This window comes from Equus caballus, chromosome 25, assembly GCF_041296265.1.
Source record: "Equus caballus isolate H_3958 breed thoroughbred chromosome 25, TB-T2T, whole genome shotgun sequence".
In the NCBI taxonomy this organism is placed as follows: Eukaryota; Metazoa; Chordata; class Mammalia; order Perissodactyla; family Equidae; genus Equus; species Equus caballus.
Window position 1 is genome coordinate 36,772,109 of NC_091708.1, and position 23,774 is coordinate 36,795,882.

At 41.8% G+C, this 23,774-nt stretch overlaps 1 protein-coding gene across 7 annotated transcripts in view; it reads right to left on the reverse strand.

Annotated features, from left to right (window-relative positions):
* Nucleotides 1–23,774, reverse strand: part of NR6A1 (nuclear receptor subfamily 6 group A member 1) — a 215,035-nt gene that overhangs the window by 13,278 nt on the left and 177,983 nt on the right. For 3 of the 7 annotated variants that reach the window (XM_023628841.2, XM_070251762.1, XM_014736029.3), the window contains 5 exons: nt 15,199–15,441; nt 8,829–8,884; nt 5,964–6,118; nt 4,095–4,322; nt 2,313–2,567 (listed from right to left, as the gene is read on the reverse strand). In XM_023628841.2, the coding sequence (XP_023484609.1) occupies nt 2,313–2,567; nt 4,095–4,322; nt 5,964–6,118; nt 8,829–8,884; nt 15,199–15,441 (937 nt within the window). Of the gene's footprint in view, nt 1–2,312; nt 2,568–4,094; nt 4,323–5,963; nt 6,119–8,828; nt 8,885–13,344; nt 13,471–14,089; nt 14,186–15,198; nt 15,442–23,774 lie in introns of those variants that run through there. The other 4 variants (XM_023628842.2, XM_070251764.1, XM_070251765.1 and 1 more) reach the window with 2 other exon arrangements.

Consider the following 23,774-nt stretch of genomic DNA (forward strand, 5'->3'; position numbering starts at 1 on the left):
CTTTCCTTCTGGCAAGCATTCCTTAATTATGCAAGTAGAGGTACTCACTCCCTAGTCTGTGCTTGCACAATCCCTCATACGCCCCTCAATCTCCACCAATATCACCTTGGATTGTAGATTATATCTGCTTCTATTTGTCTCCCAATTCCCTAAACCAAGAATGGGGGCTCTCTGCTCAGAGTCAGAAACCATGTCTGCATCATCTGTGATTCCAACACCCCTCCCCCCGACACACACAATAGGTGCTCAGTAAATGGGCATGGAATCAGAATAGCATGTTGAAGTTTAACTCACATTCTTCCCTTGAAGCATTCCACAGTAGAGTGAGACTCCTAACAGCAAATCTATTTCTATGGTCAGAACCCACTTGAGAGCTCAGCAGCAAGATGTGTTCTAGAATCAGCATTGTTAACAGAACTTTCTGTGATGATGGAAACGTTCTATATCTGCACTAATACAGTAGCCTCTAGCCACATGTGGATCCTGAGCACTTGAAATGTGACTAGCACAAATGAAAACTGAATTTTTAATTTTATTTAAATTTAAAAAGCCATCTGAGGTTAGCACCTAGTAAATTGAACAGTACAGTTCTATGTTCTCTTTGGTAAGGAGCCTTTGTAGGAAATAAAAATTCCTTCACTAATTCAGCTGTGTCTGGCTCCTGCCTTGTGCTTGGGGCTCAAGGGATTGGATAAAGCGGGATGGGGTACCTTATGAAGCTCAAAGCTACAGGGAGCCCTGCATGGCCAGTGAGTTCTTCCTACCTGTATAGGGCCTGGGAAAACCATCATTCTACAGAGAGTGAAGCCCACAGGTGGACTTTGTAGGCAGCCTCAGGCTGCACTGCTGGATTCTAGGCAAATAAGGAGGCCATGCTTGCTGGGCCAGCTCTGCAAATCCTGACAACACTACACCAGGCTGACTGCTATCCAAACACTCAGTCGGCCCAGAGATCTACAGCACAGGAGACAGTAAATTGATGGTAACAATGAATTAGAGGCTCAAGATAAGGGGTTAGGTCATCTGCAAAATCACATAGCTTTGTTTACAGGACCAAGTGTCAGCTGGGTTCACAACTCTGTCACTTATGGATCACTCTGAAGCCAGAAAGCATCACTAAAAAGGAAATTTAGAAAACCAGGGGAGAGAGTCAGCACCCAGACTCCTCCCTCCCTCAGCTGTGCAAAGGGCTCTGGAGGGTCCTGGAGCTTTGCTCTCAGCCTAAGATTCAGCTTGACTTTAAGCCATGGTGATTGGGTGGCAGAAGGACACACACCCCAGTCCTGTGTAGAGAAGTATGAGGGCTGGTATCCTACCTTCTCCAGCTTTCATCAATGGGGGCACTTTTTCCTTCCTCTTTCTTGGTGCTCTGAAAGCCCATGACTTTCATTATTTTAAACTGTCCAATAAAGGTGAACTACCGAAATGTCTATTTAACTGTGATTTAAGCTTTCTTTTTCACATGGATAAATTAATAAACCAGGGAAGTTCTATCAACAGATCATTTGTCCTGATTTTGGGATGTTATCACGTGCTCCAGGTCGCCAAAGTGAGTGAGTAAAAGACCTGCTCTAGACAGGGAGGTCAGAACGATCCTGGCCAGATGAGATGAGGCTTTATGCCAGAAAATGTTGAGGAGAAGAGCTCAGTCTCTTACACCTATGCTCTTACCATGTCACTGCATCTCAGACGCAGTGAAAGAGCCTAAGCTTTGCAGTCGGGCAGGCATAGGTTCGAATCCAGGCTCTGGATTCAAACCCAAAACCCTCAAGGGCAGGTCTCTCTGAATTTCAGTTTCCTCATCTATAAAACAGGCATAATAACACCTATAATGCTGGAGGCTGTGAGGAAAAAAGACAATAATATAAAACACCTAGCCCAGTGCCTGGCACACAGTAGGTACCACAGTGGCTCCTAGGTCTCCTTCTGAGACTGTAATCTACAGCTCAGAGCCCTCACCTTGTAGACAAAGTTTAGGTTTTTGTTTTTCCCAGACACATTATCTTACCTTAGTAATCCAGATGTGATAAAAACAATTTAGCACTCTGCTAAATTTTGCTGCACAATATAATTTATTCCTCACAACTACCTTTTTGAGGAAGTGTTGTTATTACCCTATTTCAAAAATTCAGAACCTGAGGATCAGAGACTTGACAAAGGTTACAAAGCTAGTCAGTGGCAGAGTGAGGATTCAAATCCAGCCCTGTGTGGCTTTAATGCCCATCCCTTGGAGTGCCAGGCAACACTGCCACCTTGCAGGAATGACAGTGGTTTGGTTGCTTGGGACTTCCTCCCCAGCCAGCAGCTCTCACCTGTGTAGTTCTTCATCAGAGGGTGAGTACTTGGCGGTGACATCAGCCAGCTCCCCAAAGATCTGCTTGCTGTAAACGGTGAGGGAGGACAGCAGGATTAATTCCTGCCATGTAGAGCTCAGGAGGCACGTGTAATCCTTGATTGAGAGCTCACAGAAAAAAGGCAGTTTCTTGATCCAGGCAATCTGCCTAAAAAGCAGCTCATCAGCAAGGCGGCAAAGCAGGGCAAACAGCTCTGCCTGGGTCACAGCATATCTGAGGGTAGAGATGCAAAAAGGTCACTTCCAGTGGCCAGAGGGTGAGGATGGGGGCACAGGGAGAGAGTACTCCTAAAGGCACAAAGGGTCTAGCAGTGGGCTCCTTGCCCTTGCCCACAGATCTGCAGCTCCATCCAATTCAGTCTAATGATAAAGAGACTGGGGCCAGCAGTAAGCTCAGGGCTGGAGAGGCGGGTCTGGCGAGAAAAGGTAGCTGAGGAGAAAGCTTAGAAATTCAAGCCATTATCAAGGAGTATGACTTTTTTTTTTGAGGAAGATTAGCCCTGAGCTAACTACTGCCAGTCCTCCTCTTTTTGCTGAGGAAGCTTGGCCCTGAGCTAACATCCGTGCCCATCTTCCTCTACTTTATACGTGGGATGCCTACCACAGTATGGCGTGCTAAGCGGTGCCATGTCCGTACCCGGGATCTGAACTGGTGAACCCCGGGCCGCCGAAAAGCGGAACGTGAGAACTTAACTGCTGCGCCACCAGGCCAGCCCCTCAAGGAGTATGACTTTTAATGTTGATGTCCACTAATGTCCCATGTATTAGAGAAAATTCCCAGTCACTCCTGCACTAGTTTTGGCAATGAGAGCTCCTTTAGGGTGGATCTGGTGTCCACCCAATACAAGGACTGGCACAAAAGTGAGCCTTGGGGCCAGAATGCTGAAAGAGAACAGAACACGTTCAGAAGCTTTTCCTGCTCTCACTGCACCCCCTGGTGGTGAGAGTTCAGGAACTAGAGTTGCTCAGCCCTTCCAAGCTACTACTGGATGGAAGGAGCAGGGCATTTCTCATCTCTGGGCTGATGAAATGGGGTCCCAGTTTTCTTTCTCTCAAGGCCCCTTGGCATGACTCTCCCCTACACCCCCCATGCTCAGATTTTAAAAAGTTTTGTGTGGCTTTCTTGTAGGTAGATACTTGAATTTCCTCTTCTGAAATTAGAGACTAGCTTAAGAAATCTCAGGATACCTTTTGGGAGGTCTAAGCTTGATAACACTCAAACAGCCTATGCTCCAGGCCAAAGGAGTGGGTGGGCCTAAAGACTGAACTATTACCTCCCCAGGTAGAGCTTAGAGAGGACTGAACAAGTACTCCTGCCTGCTCAGGCCTGCACACAGAGCACACAGCACCAGGCTACCCATAGGTGTGTTGGCTAGAATGTGGACAGGCCAGTCAGTTAGCACCCTGAGTGCCCCGTAAAAGAGCCTAGACTTGATGCATGATTATCCCCAAAATTACAGCTCATCTCTGGCACAGAAGCACTCAGACCCATCCCAGAGCCCGGCTTACCTAGGCCCAGGCAAAAACAAAAGCCCTTAATCCCAATTTCATATGGATTGGTAAATAGCCCCAACGCTATGAGAAAAAATGCTCAACAGAAAAATAAGGGGCCACTGACTTCAAAGAGAAGCACAGATTTCATCCATTATCCCCCTGACTCATTCTGAAGCCAAGGATGAAGGTGGCACGGGTAGGGAACATTTTGAAGCTGCAAGAGCTAAATAGGGCAGGGCTCACTCACCCATCTTCGATCAACATGGGCGTGCCCAATGGTTCCAGGTCCTCGGCTGACACCAGCTGGTGAATCAGACTGTATGACTGGGGATCCAGGCTGCGAGCTTGTGGGGGCAGAAGCGGCGAGTGGGAAGAATAGCTAAAAAGGTGCGGTATGTATTGATAGTGTGGAGGCACAGACATGCCCATGTACTGCTCCCTGAATGCCATGAATCCGTTTAGTTCCACAGACCTACTGAAGAGAAAAGTCTCATGTCAAGCAGAACCATGGCAGGTCTACCGCCTACTCACAGGAAATGAGCCAGAAGGTGGCTCAGGTGTTCTTTGCCCATGCAGTCTGTCTTCATCAAGTCAGGGACATAATTAATGGTTCCATGCATGTCTCCCCCACCAGACTGGGACTCTGGGCGGGTGTGTGTAGGTGTGGCTCACCACTGGACACCCAGGACCTGGCAGAGGAGGTACTGAATAAATATTAGTTGAATGAATTTTTAGTACAGGTGCCACATTTGGAGAGTTAACGGATACTCACAGACTATGATGACAGAGGTGAGTGTTTGTATTTTTAACTGCTACGAAAAATAAAGCACAGACAGGCTAAGTGCCTTGCTAGGCCACAAAACAAATCCGGTACCTAGCAAGGAAGCTGGCATGTGGTAACAACTCCCTGAACATTCAAAGGAAGGAATGAACTAAGGAACAACTGAATGAATAACAGTTACAATGAAATACCAAGAGAAACACAGATTCTTATTTTCCTCCTTTTCCTGGAGAAATCTAACCATTCTGTCAACTAGTTAAAAAAAAAAATCCTCTAGTTTTACCCAGAAGCATCTCCTGTAACAGGGGTCAGCAAACTATGGCCCATGGCCATTAAAAAATGAAGTTTTACTTGAACATAGCCACACTCATTCATTTACATATTGTCTCTGGCTGCTTTTGCACTCTATAATGGCAGAGTTGAGCAGGTGACACCCAGACCATATAGCCTGCAAAGCCTAAAATATTTACTATGTGGCCTTTATAGAAAAGTTTGTCAATCCTTGCCCTATAAGAAATATTTCTGGGAAAAGGAAAGCTTCCCTGGTGGCTGACAGCAATATTTCACACCTAACAACTAACTACTAACCTAAGATACCATTCTGCTTTTTTTTTGAGGAAGATTAGCCCTGAGCTAACTGCTGCCAATCCTCCTCTTTTTGCTGAGGAAGCTTGGCCCTGAGCTAACATCCATGCCCATCTTCCTCCACTTTATACGTGGGACGCCTACCACAGCATGGCTTTTGCCAAGCGGTGCCATGTCTGCACCCGGGATCCAAGCTGGCAAACCCCAGGCAGCCGAGAAGCAGAACATGCGCACTTAACTGCTGCGCCACTGGGCTGGCCCCTAAGATAGCATTCTTGAATGAAGAGTCTCCAAATTGGTATTGAATGACAGCAGCAAATTTGACTAGCTTAAAAAGTTTTCACTGTTTCTTAAAATTTATAAAGTGAAAAATTTTCCTCTTGCTGAGGTAGAGAAATTATAACAATTCAATATCGTCAATGTAGTTTGTTTTATTTCAGTGATAAAGTAAATGAGAGAAAAGAGCTACATTTAAAGGGTTATTCTGTTAGGTGAAGAACGTGTGGGCACGGATAGCAGCTATAGAACTTCATCAGTCTGCAGAAGAGACTGTTGACATTTTCATGGTCTTTAGCAACAAACGGGCTGTGAAATGCTGCTTTGCACCATCCTAGCCACTACCCCCAAAGAGTGAGGGAACAAAAGTACAATGGCAGAGACAGACTGGCAAGAATACTCAGCCCAGAGGATCCTTGTGGGTCCACTCCTTGGCTGATCCCTAGATAATGCTGCATTTGTCCCGAAGCTCACCTGGAGGACAGTGTGGAGCCTGGTGAGGGTTGGTTGCTCTCTGAAGCCCTGTTCCCAGGGGAACTGTGGTCACTGTCACCATGGTTGCTCCAGTGATTGGCCTCTTCCTCAAATTCCTGACCAGACATGATCCTTTCGATCTCTTCCTCTGATATCTTTGACAAAGAATTGATACGTGTTAGTGCTCTGCTCCTTCCTTACTACTGAGAATTTATTTAAACTTCAGAGGGATTCCCAGAACTCTGCAGAGAGAAAGCAGGATTCCCTTCCCTGCACTCCCATACTCCAGGTCTCTCACTAGTCTTAGGACAGCTTGGCTGCTCACCTCCCTGCACGTGGCTCACCATGGCCTTCTCCTGCCCATTTATTCCTCTCGCAAGCCACAAAGCCTCTAGGTTCTTCAACACTTCTCCTTGTCCTTGAGTCTATTCTTTCCTACCCCTGAAACACCACTCTTCAATAACAAACTCCTACCTGCCCTTTAAGATCCAATTCAAATGCCAGCTTCTTTGTGAATCCTTCTATCTACCCTACCTAGACAGAATTTTAGGTCCTTTTCTATCCATTCATAATTCTGCGTATTCTGAGAGAGGCAGAATAGCATAGTGGTTAAGAGTATGAATTCTAGAGTCAGACCACCTTTGGTATAATCTAGACTCTGACACTTTCTTGTTGTAAATCCTTGGGCAAGTCACTTAACTATTTGAACCTAAGTTCCTTTATCTGGACAGTGCATAATATTATCTATCTCATCAAATTGCTGTGAGGACTAAATTAGTTAATGTATTATCACATGTTTAGAAAAGAACCTAGCGCACAGCAACAATTATGCATGGTTGACAATGATATCTTCATCATCACTGTTGTTATTTTTAAATCACTTATGAATATGTCTCATAAAAATATCCTCTACAAGACCTAAGGCTATGGTAGCACCTAGAAAAAACTAAGTACTCAATAAACGCACGTTGGATAAACGAAGAAACGTTCACTTATTAAGTACTGATGATGAAACCTGACATGGATTTTCTTAGTAAGAAAGACATTCTTAAGCCTACTGAATAAATAAGAAGAAACTGCAGCTCAGACAAGTGAACTGATGTGCTCAGGACCACAATGCGTGCCCATGTCTGGGCAGGAGTTTGAGGAAGAGGTCAAAATATCCGAGTATTCAATCCAGTGCTCTAGCTACTATACCACAGGGAGTGAATAAATACTTCTTTTATAAAGTAAAAGTTGAGGCCTAACTGGCTAAAGTCAGCACACAGAACAAGAGTGAGTGCTAAGGAGGAAGAGCCAGATGAATTTTTATTTCTTGTTCCTATGGAAAGCCTGGGAGGACATTTTCTCCCAAGTCTGTCTGACTCAAACCTGCATAATTCTTTGCTCCAGCAGCCTGTGAGGGAACCTTGAGCTGCTCCAATCATAAATAAAGGAGGCATTTAGAACTGGAAGCCAGCCAGCACATAAGACTTGGAGGGAAAACAAGAAATGTTTAACTGTTGCACCAGTTGAGTGATTGGTCTTAAATAGCTTGCACTGCATATTGAATTGGAAAAGCTGTCCGTCTTTATTCAGTCACATGTAGAGTTGCTCAGCCCTTCCAAGCTACTGCTGGATGGAAGGAGCAGGGCATTTCTCATCTCTGGGTTGATGAGAACTTCTGCAAAACCCTTCCAACTGCTTTTTCTCTGCTCTGAGTTTCACCCTTACCCAGTTCCTCACAACTATTTCTATTGCTAGAATGATCTTCCTAAAACGCAAATCTGACCATGTCCCTCTTTCTACTTAAAACCTTTTAGTGGTTGCCTCTTGGTCCACATCAATAATTCCTGAGGCATGGTCCCTGCCAACTAGTGTGCAGAGAGATTCACTTGATGGGTCATAAACAGATCCAACTCTATCCTGATGAAGTTCTTCTTCTGCTGGCAAGGAAGAACAAGTGGTGTAGGCTGGCCCCACAAAGGCTTTACCTGAGGAGCTATAATCAAAGACGGCTGAAGGTCACTCTTCAGAGATATGATTCCAAACTCAAGGAATCTGCCTTAACTCCTGCTACTCCACTACATGTGCCCAGTGCTCCAGCCTGTCTGAGTGAACTCTTCATCACTCCTTAAAGATTCATCTTCTGGTCTTTTTACAGTCTATTCTGTCTAGCAGGAATAAAAGATGTTTGGCTCCCATCCCTTCCCAACATAGTTAACAACTCCTTTTCCTTCAAAACTCAGTTCAAACTTTACCTTCTCTAGGAAGGCTTCCCTGAGTATCTTCAGTCCCCAACCATGCCTCCCGGCTAAATGGAAAAGAAGCCTGTCCCTTCTGTACTCCCTGGGCATCCTCTGTTACCGCTCACTGTACTCTGCTGTTTGTTTACATCTTTCTCTCTCCCACTAGAGTTCACAGCACAGGGGGCTGGCACAGAGTAAGTACTTAGTAAATGTCTGTGGGACTGAATGGGTGTTGTCATTCCTACTCTACAAATAAGGCAATGAAACTTTCTGCTGATTATATCTTTAGAGACATCGAACAATGAAGTAGTCTTGCTGATTTCTGCCAGGCTGTTATCTACAACCTTAAGTGATTGACATAAAAAATGATCTGGATGGTTTAGAACCAGAATTGAGTTCACTTCCTGTGAAATCCTTAAGAAGGATTGAGGGATCACAAGAAGAGCTTTAATCATTATCTTATGAATTTAAGATTTTCAAAGACTTTCATATCCAGGCTCTGAAAGCAGTTTACAGAAATGAAAGCAAAGATGGCTCCCCCCAGGAGCAGAGGAGAGGATCAATGTGAGCAGCTATAGGAGCAGCTGGAGTCCTGGGCTTCCAGGATGGATCACAAAGAGTGAGGCCTAGAACTCACCTGGACTGGTCCAATGCTCTTATTCCGGCCTCCAGGCATGCCATCTTCTCTGATTGCTGGAAGGAAACATAAGTAAAGAAAGTCAGAAGCCTGCCCACAGAAGTCAAGGCACAAAAGGAGAACTTATTCGCCCAAAAGCATAAGGTAGTTAACTGATGAAGCCAAGATTAAAATACAGGTCTTTCTGGGCCCAAAGCACATAGTCTTTCCATTATTCCAGGCTACCTCATAGGCAGCAGATACTTTTGGGCCCCCAAGGCACTTGGTATACACTACACACACTGCATCCATTCGATATGCTAAACAAAAGTGGTAGCATTATTAATAATCCCACAGTTACAAATATCGCACCAGGATGATGCATCTGAAGGCTTTGGTAAATTCAAGAGGAGGGACAGAAAGAATATTCCCATTTTTAAATAAAATATTTTTTATTTCCAATGTAAGTTGGAGCCTAATTTGTAGGATGAAGAGAATAGGTTTTTTGTTTTTTTTAATTAATCAGAGTTTTGACCCCACTGGTTCCTCCCTATAAAGGCAGTCAGTAGAGTTCTCCTGCAGTTCATTCCCCAGTCAGGTGATTCAACAAGAGGATAAAGTTATTTAGCACTTTCTAACTATAAAAAGCATCATTTGAACAGAACCAGCCTCATTAAGAATAACTACTACTAATACTATTACCATCACTGTTTATGGAACACTTAATATGGGGGCACAGGGAAGGAACCCCTGATTTGCAATTATAGAAAGGCTCTGGTGTCCAGCAAAGCTTTCTGGAAAAGACAACTTCTGAACTGAGTCTTCAAGAATGAAAAGGATTTATGCAGGCAGGAGAAGGGTGTTCAAGTTTGAGCAGACAGTGCACAGGAAAGCTTTAAGTTGAAAGTAAGCATGGAGTGCTCTTTGTGGGAATTTTCTAGCGGTTCAATCTGGCTGAAGCATGTGTGTGCGAAGAGTAGTAAGATATGAGGCTGGGGAGGCCAAGTGGGGGCAGATCACAGAGAGCCTTGAATGCCGGGCTAAGAGTACAGACTTCAGCAGAGGAGCTGGAGGATAAGATGGAATGCAGGGGAGGGACATGGTCAGGTTGGCTTTTTTGAAAAATCCTTGTGATGGCCGCTGTGGAGGGTGATTTGGAGGGGGGAATGTTAACAACAGAGTATAGGCTAATGGCATCATGTGAGAGCAAGCTTTGCTATAATATACTTGCTTCAAAAAAAATTGACATTAGGAATCTAGAAAATCCTTGGGCAGGGTTGGTTGCCTCAAAAGGTGAGGGCTCCAAGCATAAAACTCAGTTCTTGTAGTAACTGAATGGTTGACAGGAAGTTCACTTTTAAAGCAGACATCATTCTTGGTATCCTTAAATGATACACTTCAGAATTAGACAAGCGTGAGTCTAAATCCTGTTTCTGCCTAGTCTGTGTAGTTACAGACAAGTTTGTTCACCTCTCTGAAACTCAGTTTACTGAAGAATAAAGAGGGGCTATCGGAACCTGTCTAATGGGGTACTGTGAGGATTACATATAAAATAATATAGCTAAAGCATCAAGCATAGAGCCTGGCATATAAAGTAGGTATCCAGTAATGAATCCTCTCCTCTCCCCAGCCTCTTTTCTCTGAACACAGGAGTTAAAAAACCAAGGTTCCACTCTCTACTTTGGGGAGCTTTAATAACTTCATCTTTAAAATGGAAGCAACACAGTCTTCTTTACGAGCCTGCTGTGATTTGGAGTGAGAAACATATACAGCCAACGTCAGAGGTAGATGCATGCTGCTGCTGTCTGGGAGCTCTCTTTCAACCTAATTTCAAGTCCTAAAAATCCTTAAATTCCTCCTCTGCTAGTCCAGGGTCAATGACAGTCTTCAGACACTTCTATTTCCAATACTGACAGCTCACATGTCTTTGCTTCAGCTCACAGGTACAGAACAAAGATTTATCACTGGCAGATACAACACTGTATATATTTCACTCTCATTGTTGTGGAGGTGAGCCCAGCCTCCACTTACCACCCTTTTTTAAATCTCCCTCACTGCCTTGCTAATTAATTTCCTGACCAGCCAACTTCCAGGTCTGAAAAGATATCTATGTCCAAGATGGGGGACAACAGAGGGCTGGCTCATACGTGGCAGCTGCATTTTTTTTTTAACAGCTAAGTTTTTAAATTTTGACTTGAAGAGTTGCAAAAATAGTAGAGAATTCCCATAAACTCTACACCCAGCTTTCTCTTCTGTTAATGTCTTACATAACCACAGACTATTCATTAAAACTAAGAAATTAACTTTGGGACAATACTATTAACCAAAGTACAGACTTCATTCAGATTTCTGCAGTTCCACTGATGCCATTTTTCCATTCCAGAATCCAGTCTAGGATCCTATATTGCATGTAGTTGTCGTGTCTCTGTAGTCTCCTCCAAGCTGCGACAGTTTCTTAGCCCTTCCTTGTCTTTCATGACCTTGACACTTTTGGAGAGCATTTTGTAGAATGCCAGTTATTTTGAAGAATGTCTCTCAATTTGGGCTTGTCTGTTTTCTCATGATTAGACTGGGACTGAATCCATCCGTGTGTATGTAAATGTGTAGATGTAGATGTGTGCTCTTCTTAGTGTATAATATCGAGGGTACATGACGTCAGTGTAAACACACTGGTGATGTTAACCTTGATTGCTTGGCTAAAGTGGTATCTGTCAGAACTCTCCATTGAAGCTTAATATTTTTTCCTTTGTAATTATTAAATATTCTGAGACTATGCAAATATTCTGTCCCTTTTTAAACCTATGCTCTCTTATTTCAGCATCCATCAGTGGATCTTACCTGCAGTAATTATTACTGTGGCGTTCTAACGGTGATTTTCTATTTCCCTCCTTCCTTCTATATTTATTAATTAGAATTCTTCTATTAGGAAGAACTGTCACTCCTCTGTTTGTTTATTATTATTATTTTTTTTTTTGAAGAAGAAGAATAGCCCTGAGCTAACATCTGCTGCCAATGCTCCTCTTTTTGCTGAGGAAGACTGGCCCTGAGCTAACGTCTCTGCCCATCTTCCTCTGCTTTACATGTGAGACACCTGCCACAGCATGGTTTGACAAGCAGTGCGCAGGTCTGCATCCAGGATCCGAACCAGCGAACCCCAGGCTGCTGAAGCGGAATGTATGAACTTAACCACTGCGCCACCAGGCTGGCCCCCACTCCTCTGTTTATTTATTCAGTTAGTTCTATCTGTATGAACTCATGGATATTTTATTCTTTGGATTATAACCTATACATAGTTACTTTGTTGCCCAAGTTGTTCCAACTTTGGCCACTGGAGCTCTTTCAGGTTGGCTTCTGTGCCCTTTTGATATGCTTCCTCTCCCCACCCCTTCCTTTCTTTCTTTCTTTCTTTTTTTAATATAGTACATTCTAACTTTCTGGCACCACAAGATGCTCCTCTCTCATCTTATATTTTCCCTGCCTCAGCCCGTGAATCAATCAGTTCTCCACAGAGTCCTGATTCCTTTTACTGATATTTAGAAACCAAGATCTGGGCGCTAGGTGTGCTTGTTGCCATTGGGGTGTCACTGCTTCTAGCCCCTCCCAATGACTAGACCTAGAAAACATATGTATGTATACCTACTCATGTATCTACACACATCCATATCTTTTATCTATCTATATAAACATGAGTCCATATTGATACCTCTTATTCTAATCTTGTACCAGAGGTTTCGTTCTAGCCTTCTCCTTTCCTGATTTATAACTTCTTTCTCTGATATGGGAAACCTGACTCTCATTATCTACCACATATTTAGTTGTCTGTTCAATCCTAGTACGCAAATAAAATAGTGACAGAATTCCTAACCCATAACCTTGAGAGAAACAAATTTACAAACTAGAATACTTTGTTTATGTACAGTTCTTTTTGTCTTCAGCCTTACAGTATATAGTCAAAACACTGTTTTTTAAGGTCAACTCCTTTCTTCCCCATTCCCTTTAGTGTGGCTCTGTGATTTATTCGTAATATCAATTCATTTGTCACGGTCTGAATTCTATCTTTTCCCCCCACATACTGGTTGGTTTTTTAAAAATTAAGTAAAATTCACTTCTTTTGTGGTGTATAGTTCTATAGGCTTTGACAAATTCTTAAAATTATGTGTCAAATACCATGATTCCATACAAAACAGTTCCTTCACCCCAAAAATACTCCAATGGCAACTGCAGATTTAATTCTGCTTTTTCAGCACCAACCAGGAGGTGGCAGGGTTCTCTCTAAGAGGTAGCCTTCACCAGGCAACAGCCTGCCTGCTCTGCATGCAAAATGACCTAGGAAGGCAGCTCCCCATCCCTCACACTCCACTGTGTCATCTTCTCCTGGCTATAGTAAGAGAGGTTATGACATTAAGCTTCTCCCCTGAAATAGGCAAGTTTGGCTGAAAGCCTCAGAATCTCATACTCCAACTGAATAAGCAGGATAATTCATCAGAGAGAGTAGTCAAGAAGGCAACTCATAAATATGCTTTGATAAAATACTCACAGTGAGAGCAACAAAAGGAGATGACAAAACTGGAGACCAAAACCAAATCAGATGAAGGTGGGAGGATGACCACAGACTCTTTCTTCAAGACAATACTTGTTTGGTATTGGTGGCTGGGAAAGATTTCTGTAAGAGGAAACTGATAGTGGGGAAGGGAGAGGATTTCTAGGTAGAGGAAAGAACCTGAGCACAGGCAGGACAGCGCAAGTCACGCTTGGGGCATAGTAAGTAAGTTCTGGACAGAAGATGAGGTTAGAAACATAGACAGGGGACAAAGCTGGTAACAGTTTAAATGCCCCATTATAGGAGTTTATCATCCAGTAGACATAGGGCATTCCAACATGCAAATAGCTATGCCATATGGTAGACATGTGGAGCAGCATATTATCCATGTGGTTAGGTACAAGCTTACAAGCTCTGCTTAACAACAAATTACAATTTAATAACTATTAACTGTCAAGATAACTACCACTAAACTAACTACTGGTAAGTCATTTTACCTCCCTAAGCTGCATCTATAAGCTGAGGGTAATAGTTAATAATAGAGTTGTTATGTGTCTTCAATAAGATAATGCATAGAAATAACACATAGAATGCATAGGAGTTGCACAGATAAGTTGCATAAATAATGCATAGATAAGTGCATGAGAGTTTCTGGTACACATAGTGCTCAATAAATATTAGTATTATAAATAAATTATAAATGACCTAAATTTATCTAAATGCCCTTCTATATCTCTCTTACCTTTCTTCATAATGGGCAAGTTTTCAAAAGATTCTTCTTATCCCACACACAAAAATACCAGTCTGCAGTATATCTGGATGTCTGCCTTCGTTAATGCTACAAAAACAATTTGAACAGTTCACTAAATCTAATTAACCCCTACCCCGCACACTACTACTACGAACCTCTAATACCTCGTTGGATATTTTATAGACAATGTCGTGTTTAATCCTCTGGAGAACTCTGAAAGGTAAGTATTATCATACCATTTTAAAGGCGAGATAATTGAGCATCCGAGACATAAAGCGCACTGCCCAAGGTCACAGAGCTAGTCTGTCACCAACCTCTGCCTCCAGAGCCTCTATTCTTTCTACTGAACTACATTGCACTACTCTCCACCCTCCATGAGAATATTACTAGAGTTCTGACATTGGCTCTCTTCTCTTCTGTGTCCAAGTTTTCTCTTTGGGCGATTTCTACCCACTAACAAACTTTACCACTGCTATGCCAACAGCTCCACAAACTTCTACTTGCAGATAGGACTTTTCACCTCAGTAACAATCCTATATATCCAACTTCCTTGGTAGACATCTGTGTGTGTCCTGCTTAGGTAGCTCAATCTCAGCCTTGCCAAGGCTAACATCTTCCTCCACCTAGTCTTCTAGCCTGACTTTTTTCCTGGTAGGGCCATTACTATTAATCCAAACCTTCAACTTCAACTTCTGGTGCTGCCCAATACCCAGTATGTCACCAACTCCTATCAAGTAAGTTTTTCCCACATCTTCCCATCTGTGCCATTACTTTCTCTCTCCTCCTTCAGATCCTTCCCATCTCTTATAGAATATTAATCCCATTTAGGCCTTAATTGTTAATTGAGATCTTGCCACTTAGAGCCTGTGCATTCATTCTCACAGAATCCTTAACATCTCACCAGTCTTTCTCCCCACCTGGTCTGGGAGATCCCTGTAGGCAGGAACTGTGCCAGATTCATTTTTGGGTTATGAGTACAGAATACAAGGCCTGGCATATAGTGCAGGCTTGGGAAATGATTAACTCCAAGGCTTAATAGTTGACACTATAGGTAAAGTGATGGATAAAGGGTAGATAGTAGAGTCATAATCACCACTCACCCTTCCGGTTCATCCCCATCTGGAGGCACTTGAGCAGGCGACAGTACTGGCACCTGTTCCTCTGCTTCCGAGACATGACACAGTTCTTGTCACGGCTGCACCGATATACCCGCTTGTTGCAAATGCTCCGCTTGAAAAATCCTTTGCAGCCCTCACAGGAGATGATTCCATAGTGCAAGCCTGTGGCGCGGTCCCCACAAATGAGACAGGTTCGTTGTTCAGCTCGATCATCTGGAACAGAAACTGAATATATTCAAGTTAGAATACAGAGGAAATAACAGCGTTAAGCCTGCAGTTCTAAAACAAGCAAGTTTGTTCTGGGTAGATCAAGAACATCACCTTCTCCAGGCTAAGTGGCAAACAGGGGGCATCTTTAGAGCCCTTGTCGTAGGAACAGACCCCTGTATCTACCTGCAGATACCACAAACACAAACAGTCTATCTAAAAAAGAACTCATGCTCCTACCCCTGAGTTTCATCATCACTTGGACCAGTATCCAAGTCAAAAATCCGTGAGATATCTTTGATTCCTCCTTCTCCTTACCTTCTTCAGCCACAACTCATCAATTCTACCCTGTAGGAAGGTGGTAAGGATTACAATGTATGTAAGTGCCCAGCGCATGGTTTATTCCCCAAAAATGGTAGTTGTAATTGTTAACAAGTGAAGAAGCTTTAACCATGCCCGGCTGAGCCATCCATCCATCCATCCATCCATCCATCCAACAGACATATATTGAGCAACTATTCTCCTCTAGGCACTGTTGTAAGGCAGGGGTACAACAGTGAATACAAGTCCCTGGTGGAGTGAAGCTTACATTTGATCAGAACTCTGTGTCCAGGCCCTGTGGTAGGTACTAGGTATTCAGTAATAAATCATCATGATCTGCATAGTCAAGGAACTCACTGCCTAGCAACAAACAAGCTCGTCAAAGAGGAAATTCAGGCTGGAATATAGCTCTCCACTTCCTCTTCCCTCAAATTCCTACTCACTCAGGACTAAGCAACTGCCAAAGAAAAAGTGCCCTGGTGAACTGTGATGTCATACCTTGCTAGCAGGTGCAAGAAATCTCCAGGAAAGGTTTTGACTAGAGGCTAAGGGAGGAAAACAGAGACGTGAACCTTACTCCTGAGTAACAGGTAAGGTATAATGATTAAGAACACAGCCCTTAGAATTAGAGAGATCCTTATTTAAACCCCAATTCTGACACCTACTAGAGCTGGATGAAACTGGGAAAATTAAGTTACTCACCTATGAGAGTCTAGTTTCTCTCATCTGTAAAATGGGGATTATAATGGTACCTATATACCATGGTTAAAGTACTCAGCACAGTGCTTGGGCTACAAGACATTTAATAAATGATAGCTATTATTTTTATCATTATATCCTAACAGATCCACAATAATATGATAGTGACATTCATCAAAAAGAAAAGCATTTGAAGGCAATGTTAAAGGAGGGGCATGGTAGAATATGTATGAGAGATGCAGAGAAGGAAGAAGCCTACAGCATTTATGGAGCCTTTATTATATGCCAACTTTGAGATATGTCTTTATGACTCCATTTGTAGTAGGCTGGATAATAGCCACCAAAAGATTATCAGGTCCTACTCCCTGAAACCTATAAATGTTATCTTGTAAGGAAAAGGGTCTTTTTGCGGATATGATCAAATTAAGGGTCTTGAGTTGGGGAGATTTTTCTGGACTATAAGGGTGGGGCCTACTTGCGATTACACATGTCTTTATAAGAGAAGCAGAGGGACATGTGATATAGACAGAAGAGGAGAACACACAAACACATACACACAAAAACACAGTGAAGGTAATGTGAAGACAGAGGCAGAAGTTGGCCATAAGCCAAGGAATACCAGCAGCCACTACAAGCTGGAAGAGGCAAGGAACGGATTCTCCCCTGGAGCCACTGGAAGAAGGACGGCTCTGACCACACTTTCAATCCAATCCAATCCAATGCTTTTGGACTTTGAGAACTGTGAAAGAGTAATTTCTGTTGTTTTAAGCCACCCAGTTTGTGGTAATTTTCAACAGCAGCACAGGAAACTAACACATATATATTTTTTTCATACTGGGAAACATTTATTAAGACTGTTGCCCAAAGTCACACAGCAAATAGCAGGTATGCAGAGAGAAGCAGAGATATGAAACCACACAGCTAGGGAAACAGAGAAAGACAGATATTGAAGGAGGAATTGCCTAGGTTCTTGAGGACTCTACAGTCTCTAGTTACAGACCTTTCTAAGCCTTTCTAAGGCTTGGAAGCACTTCCCAACTGTGGGAAAACTGACAAACTGTGACAAATTGACGCTCTCATGTTCTTGTAATACAATCTTTTTTTTCTTTCTTAACTTAAATGAGTTTCTGTTATTTCTAACTAAAAGAAATATGGCTAAGATACCCTATAAAAATGGCTCCGGTGTAATAAAGCATTCCTTTTCCTTTTCAAAATGCAAAGGAGCTCAAGGTAAACATTAGAACAAAGTTACAGCAGCAAATTAAAAAACTACACTACAGGGGGCCGGCCTGCTGGCACAGAGATTAAGTGCACACATTCCGCTTTGGTGGCCTGAGGTCCGCCGGTTCGGATCCCAGGTGTGGACATGGCACCGCTTATCAAGCCACGCTGTGGTAGGCGTCCCACAAATAAAGTAGAGGAAGATGGGCGCGAATGTTAGCTCAGGGCTAGTCTTCCTCAGCAAAAAGAGGAGGACTGGCAGATGTTAGCTCAGGGCTGATCTTCCTCAAAAAAAAAAAAAAAGGAACAAAACAAAAACTATACTAGAAAAAATCAAATAGGCAAAATGAATGGCACAACAATAGCACTATGTGTGATTTGGGATTCCCAGAGTGCTAGGCTTGAGCTGCTCAAAGGGCTTGGAAATAGAGCGTGGAACACTGTTGGGAAATCATGATTGGTTACAGAGGAACCTAAATTTTCTCATTTTAAATTATAACCTTGAATGTGCTATTATATTTATACACATTAAAATATAAACCAGCACTCTACTAGAGGAAACTTAAAAATAGTTATAATCAATATCTACAAGAATCACACCCTTCCTTTCTTCATGGATATGATTTCACTGAGTACCTACCATAACTAGGCACTGTGCTTTTGGTTTGGTTGTGTTGTGTAATTCTCATAATCCCAAAGGTGGGTACCACTGTTATCACCATTTTGTAAGTGAGAAAATGGAGATCTCAAAAAAAAGTTAAGTAACTTGTCCATTTAGGAAGTGGCTGACCCTAATCTGCCAATATCAGAAATGGAGTTCAATAACCTCTTCATAAAGCATTCATATGGCATCCTCTGCAGCTTCTGAATCCAGAACAAAGGACCCAGTGAACAACAATCAAATACAGACCTGTTAGGAATCTGCTCACGTCTTTAATACTGCTTGTTTTTTTTCATGAGAGTTAAAAAGGCCACACCAAGATTAAAGACAAAAGGGGAATATTTCTCCACTGATGGGCACGAAGAGACTAGATTCCCCTGGAGTCTTATGACTGGTTCTTGGTCTGGCCGTATCTATTCTTACTGCCACGTTCTGTTTCTATAAACAGCACTGGTCTATGCCACAGACCACGAATTAATTCAGAAGGAAGTTTTTCAAAGCTACAAGAGAAAGGCCCTCTCCTGATGAAGCTTGTAGCCCTTCCAAGAAGCATTTGGCAAACTTCTCTCGTAGCACGTGGAGAAAGATCATAGTAACAGGAGAAGCTACTGCTAACTGAGCACTTGGGTGCCAGGCTCCATGCTAACCACTTAACATACATTATTGTGCTGAATCATCACAACAAACCTAAATGAGGTACCCTTATTTTACATATGAGGAAACTGAAGCTCATGAGGTGATAATCACTTTCCAACAGTCATTCAGCTAGTAAGAAAGGGAGCTACAGCTGGAACCCCTAAACTCTATACAACTAACCATCATATTCTGTGGCCACAGAAAGGCAAATCTACCCATTCTATTCACAGGTAAGTCAGGCCCTTCCCTACTTGGACAAAAAAACCCCAAAAGCTAAAAAGCCAACGTCTCCCTTCGTAAACAAACAAACTGAAGGAAAATGGACCTAATGGTGCCCAGCCAGATGTCAGATATAGATTTCTGCACCTCCTATTCTTATAAAAGACTTGAAAAGTATTCAATGCATGTTTATGTCCATTATCTCATTTGCACCAGGCCAGGACAAGGATTAGTCTTATCTTACAGATACAACAAACAACGTTCAGTGTGTACCAACTGTGTACCATGCAACGTTCAAGAAGTTTTTACATGTAGTTTTATTTATTCATCACAATAACTACGAAAGGTATCACTGTCCCCATATTACAGAACCTGGAGTCTTAGAGTTAGAAAGTGCCTTAAGACATTGCCTTGAACAGATCCTTTACCTGAGGCATGAGTTCCCTCTAAATATTCCAAGACATGGGGTTGCCCCACACTCTACTTGCACATCTCTAGTGACTCAATAAGGTACTTCATTCCATTCATTCCATTTTAGATAGTTTTAATGGTTCAAAAGCTTTTCTTTACACTGAGCCAAACTCTGTTGACCTGAAGCTTTCCCCATTGCCCTGAGTTATGTGCTCATGGGTAAAAAATAAATGTATAATCCAACCTAGTTCATACACCAACCACTCAGAGATTTAACGATAAATGGGGTTCCCAACTGTGAATTTTTTCTTCTCCCATTTCTTATTCTTAATGAATTATATAGTATTAAAATCTCTTTAAAACAAAGTATCCAGAACTAAGCGGTGTGTTTTTCTTAATATAATTTAAGATTCAATTATCTTTGCTTATATGTTTCTGCAGCTATCAACACCAGTAAAAACATGGTATTTTATAATTACTGATGCTATAAAAATGCTATACATTTTATAATGGGACAACTCAAGCTTAAAGAGGCAAAGAAATTTAATCTTGGTTACATAGCCAGTCAGGAGTGGAAGTGAAATTAGAATTCAAGACCCTCCAATTCTAAGACTGCCATATTTCTAATTCCCCCTACATTTTATTCCTATCTAGTTCACAGATATCTAAAACCCGAAGTATTTATCACATACACCATTAACCCAGGTCTTTCTTATTCCATTCTTGGGGAGGTGAATGTTGAACCCAAGGGTAGGACATGATATTCGTCCTTGCTATCTTTATATAATAAGTTCTATACGTCATTCTGATTTATTCAAATCTTTGGGGATCCAGTCCTGCTACCAAGTATGTTAGTTATTTCTCTCTCCACCTTGTTTTCTCCATGCATGGTCAATATTCGATTATTTTCATTTCCATCCTTAAAACAATATTAAACAGAATGTGGCCTTCAGGCAAGCTGTTGGAGCCCCTTCTCCAATCTGACTTAACCATTAGCATTTTGAAATAGTTGTTCAACTAGTTTTGTCTCTTAATTAGGCCAGACACTCTAGTCTGGCCTGCATTTCTCTCTTACACATAAAGATATCACAAACAACGGTGTCACATGCCTCACTGAAATTCCAGATTCATTACATCTACATTCTGTGACTGGTAAGCCTAACACAAAGGAAATGTTCAAAACACTTCCTAATTCAGCACTCTTAATCTATTAATTCAATGTTCTTAATCTGTATCATTCTACTTACAATATAACGGCAATAAAATCAGGCAAATAAGTACTTCAAAGTGGAGACTATGGCTCATAGTAAGTATAGTGCTCATAAGTCAGTAAAATAAGAGACAGAGGAGTTGATGAAAAGCTGAGAGTTTGAAAAATGATAGGTATTTGGAACTCTGAACAAGGCAGTTTGCTATCTACAAAAGGAGCAATGGGTAAAAAATAGTGTGAGAGAGAGAAGACTCTTAACTAATTTACCAGAGAAACTGAATGTTTGTCTTGATCTGGAGTACTAGGTAAAGTACTAGTAGTAGGAGAAGATCAAGTACTAGTACTGCTGCTTTAAAAACTTTAAAAATATCATTTCCTATGAACAGGGGCCAGGACTTCTTAGAGAAATGGTTGATTCCAGGTTTGAGGCAGAATATATACAGCATGAGTCTTGCTGTGCCACCCAAAACTAATAATGGGATCATGTCGAAAGGATACAGGAAACAACATAAAAAAGCATCCCATTGGCCTGAAATGGAGCAATGTATGCATCAAAAAGAATAATTACAGGGGCTGGCCCAGCGCCACAGCGGTTAAGTGTGCACGCTCCGCTTCAGCGGCCTGGGGTTTGCCGGTTCAGGTCCCAGGTGTGTACATGGCACCGTTTGGCACGCCATGCTGTGGTAGGCAACCCACATACAAAGTAGAGGAAGATGGGCACAGACGTTAGCTCAGGGCCAGTCTTCTTCAGCAAAAAGAGGAGGAATGGCAGCAGTTAGCTCAGGGCTAATCTTCCTCAAAAAAAAAGAATAACTACGGAAATGAATTAAAACACTTCAAATATGAAAATCAATGCATTCATAATAATATTAAAAAGAAAAATCTCAGTTACTACTGGAGGTTGCTAGGACACCAATTCATTATTCTGAAAATTGATGAATAAAGGGAAAAAATCAAACATTACAGTAAAAACTATTAGAATCCTCCTCTCTTGTTCCCCTCCCGAAGAGTAAGAGAAGAGAGGAGGGTGGAAACTCAGACAGGTTTTAAGAACTTTAAACTTTACCTGAGGAGACTGGGATTAGGCGAACAGAACTGCCTGGCAGTAAAGGGAACAGGCTTGGGTGGGGAGGTAGAGTTGATCCCAAGTCCAATGGCAAGGTAAGTCTCAACTCCAGAGATGGAAAGGAAAGAGCTCTGCAGATGCAGCTGTAAGATGTCAGCTCTACAAATTTCTTGAGCAGAGGCAGTAGAACATAGAGATTAAGAACTTGGACTCTAGAGTCAAATTCCTTGGGTTCAAACCTAGGCTCTGTCACTTGCTACCTGTGTGACTTTGGAAAGTTTCTTAAGCTCTGCAGTGGTACCTCAGTTTCTAGTCTATAATATGTGGATAATATCACCTTCTTCAAAGAACTGTTGTGAGAAATCAATGAGTTAACAGATTACCTATAAATGACATGGAACCTTACCTTCCTTGTGGTCTGTATCAGAATAAAATAGCTTTGCAAACTCTAAAGTACTAGACAATACTGTTGCTTAATTGTCTTTTTTCTTTTTTTTAACCTAAAAAACTTGTAAAAGAATTACACCAGCACAGAGGAGTAGTATTCAGTCTGTCTGGTGGCAGGGGAAGGTAATGACAGATTTCCTAGAGAAGGTGAGTTCTGTAGTATGACTACCAGTCAGACAAATGAAAGTAGAGGAGGGTACAGGCAGAAGAAACAATGTCATATAAAGTCATGTCTTAAATTTGGATCTGGAAACCTCTCTCCAACTTGGGATACCTCTGAAAAGAATCTCATTCCTTTCTAAAATAGCCAATATAGTTTACTAAGCTTCAGCAAGACTATCAAGATGAGTTATACAGAAATATCCACAGATATAATATCAGGTTATGTCCTACCCTCTATATGTAAAAGAGTCATGATCTGCCCACAATATTGTTCCTGCAAAATGTTCTAAAAGGAGCTTGCTGCTTATTCATGATAAATAAATGTACCTATACATGAACATTATTAGAAAAAAGGTAACATGCTTGTGTTTGCCACAGTCTTCCAAACCTTGAGAATGAGCTTATTTTTTGTTAAATCAGAAATTGTTCTACTGCAGGTAACAGGAATTATCATATTAAATTTCATTTCCTCAAATTTTAACAGTTCTGCTGAGATAGATAAGGGCAGATGCAGAACTCAGTTAGAGTGTCTACGGACACAGATTAATTTTCAGAGGCAGAAATCTCAAACTCAAAGCAAATAATGAAAATGATGAATAAAACAGCTGATATGGTTGGCTTAGAAGATTAATAACAATTTGAGCCAGGTGTCTCTTTAGAGCACCATTGACATGTGACTGCTCAAATAAATGGATATTCCCATCTCTACATCATTTAGCAGGAACAGTAAGTAAATGAAAACAAAGCTATCTAGATTCTTGTTTTATAAGAGTGACAGGACCCCTTAGTTACACCTAACTAAGGTTACATTACAGATCAAGTCTCAATTAAAGACATTAACAGTAACATCTGGCACCATGACTGCTACAGAAAAGATGCTCAATTTGTTAAACGAATGACTGAACAATAAATGAATAAATTATATGGCTTAGTGCAGTGTTTTCCAAATTACAAATAATAATCTGTAGCATCATGACTAGCATTTTTAGAAGAAATGAAATAGAAAATACAGTTTCAAAGTGAATTACATGTAGTAAGGGTAAAATACTACGAAACCTTTCTTTCAATTAAAGTGTGTGCATTTGTGTGTCTGTGTGTACGTGTGTGGTGGAGTACGGAATCACAATGTACTATAGGGGTCGAAGTGTAAAAAGTTTGAAATACACTGGATTGATGGACACACTGGGTATGAATTCCAGCTACTTCCTAGCTTTGTAACTGTGGGCACATGTCTCAGTTCTCTAAGTCTCACTATCAATTGTAAAATAGAGATAACAATAGTACTCACCACATGGAGT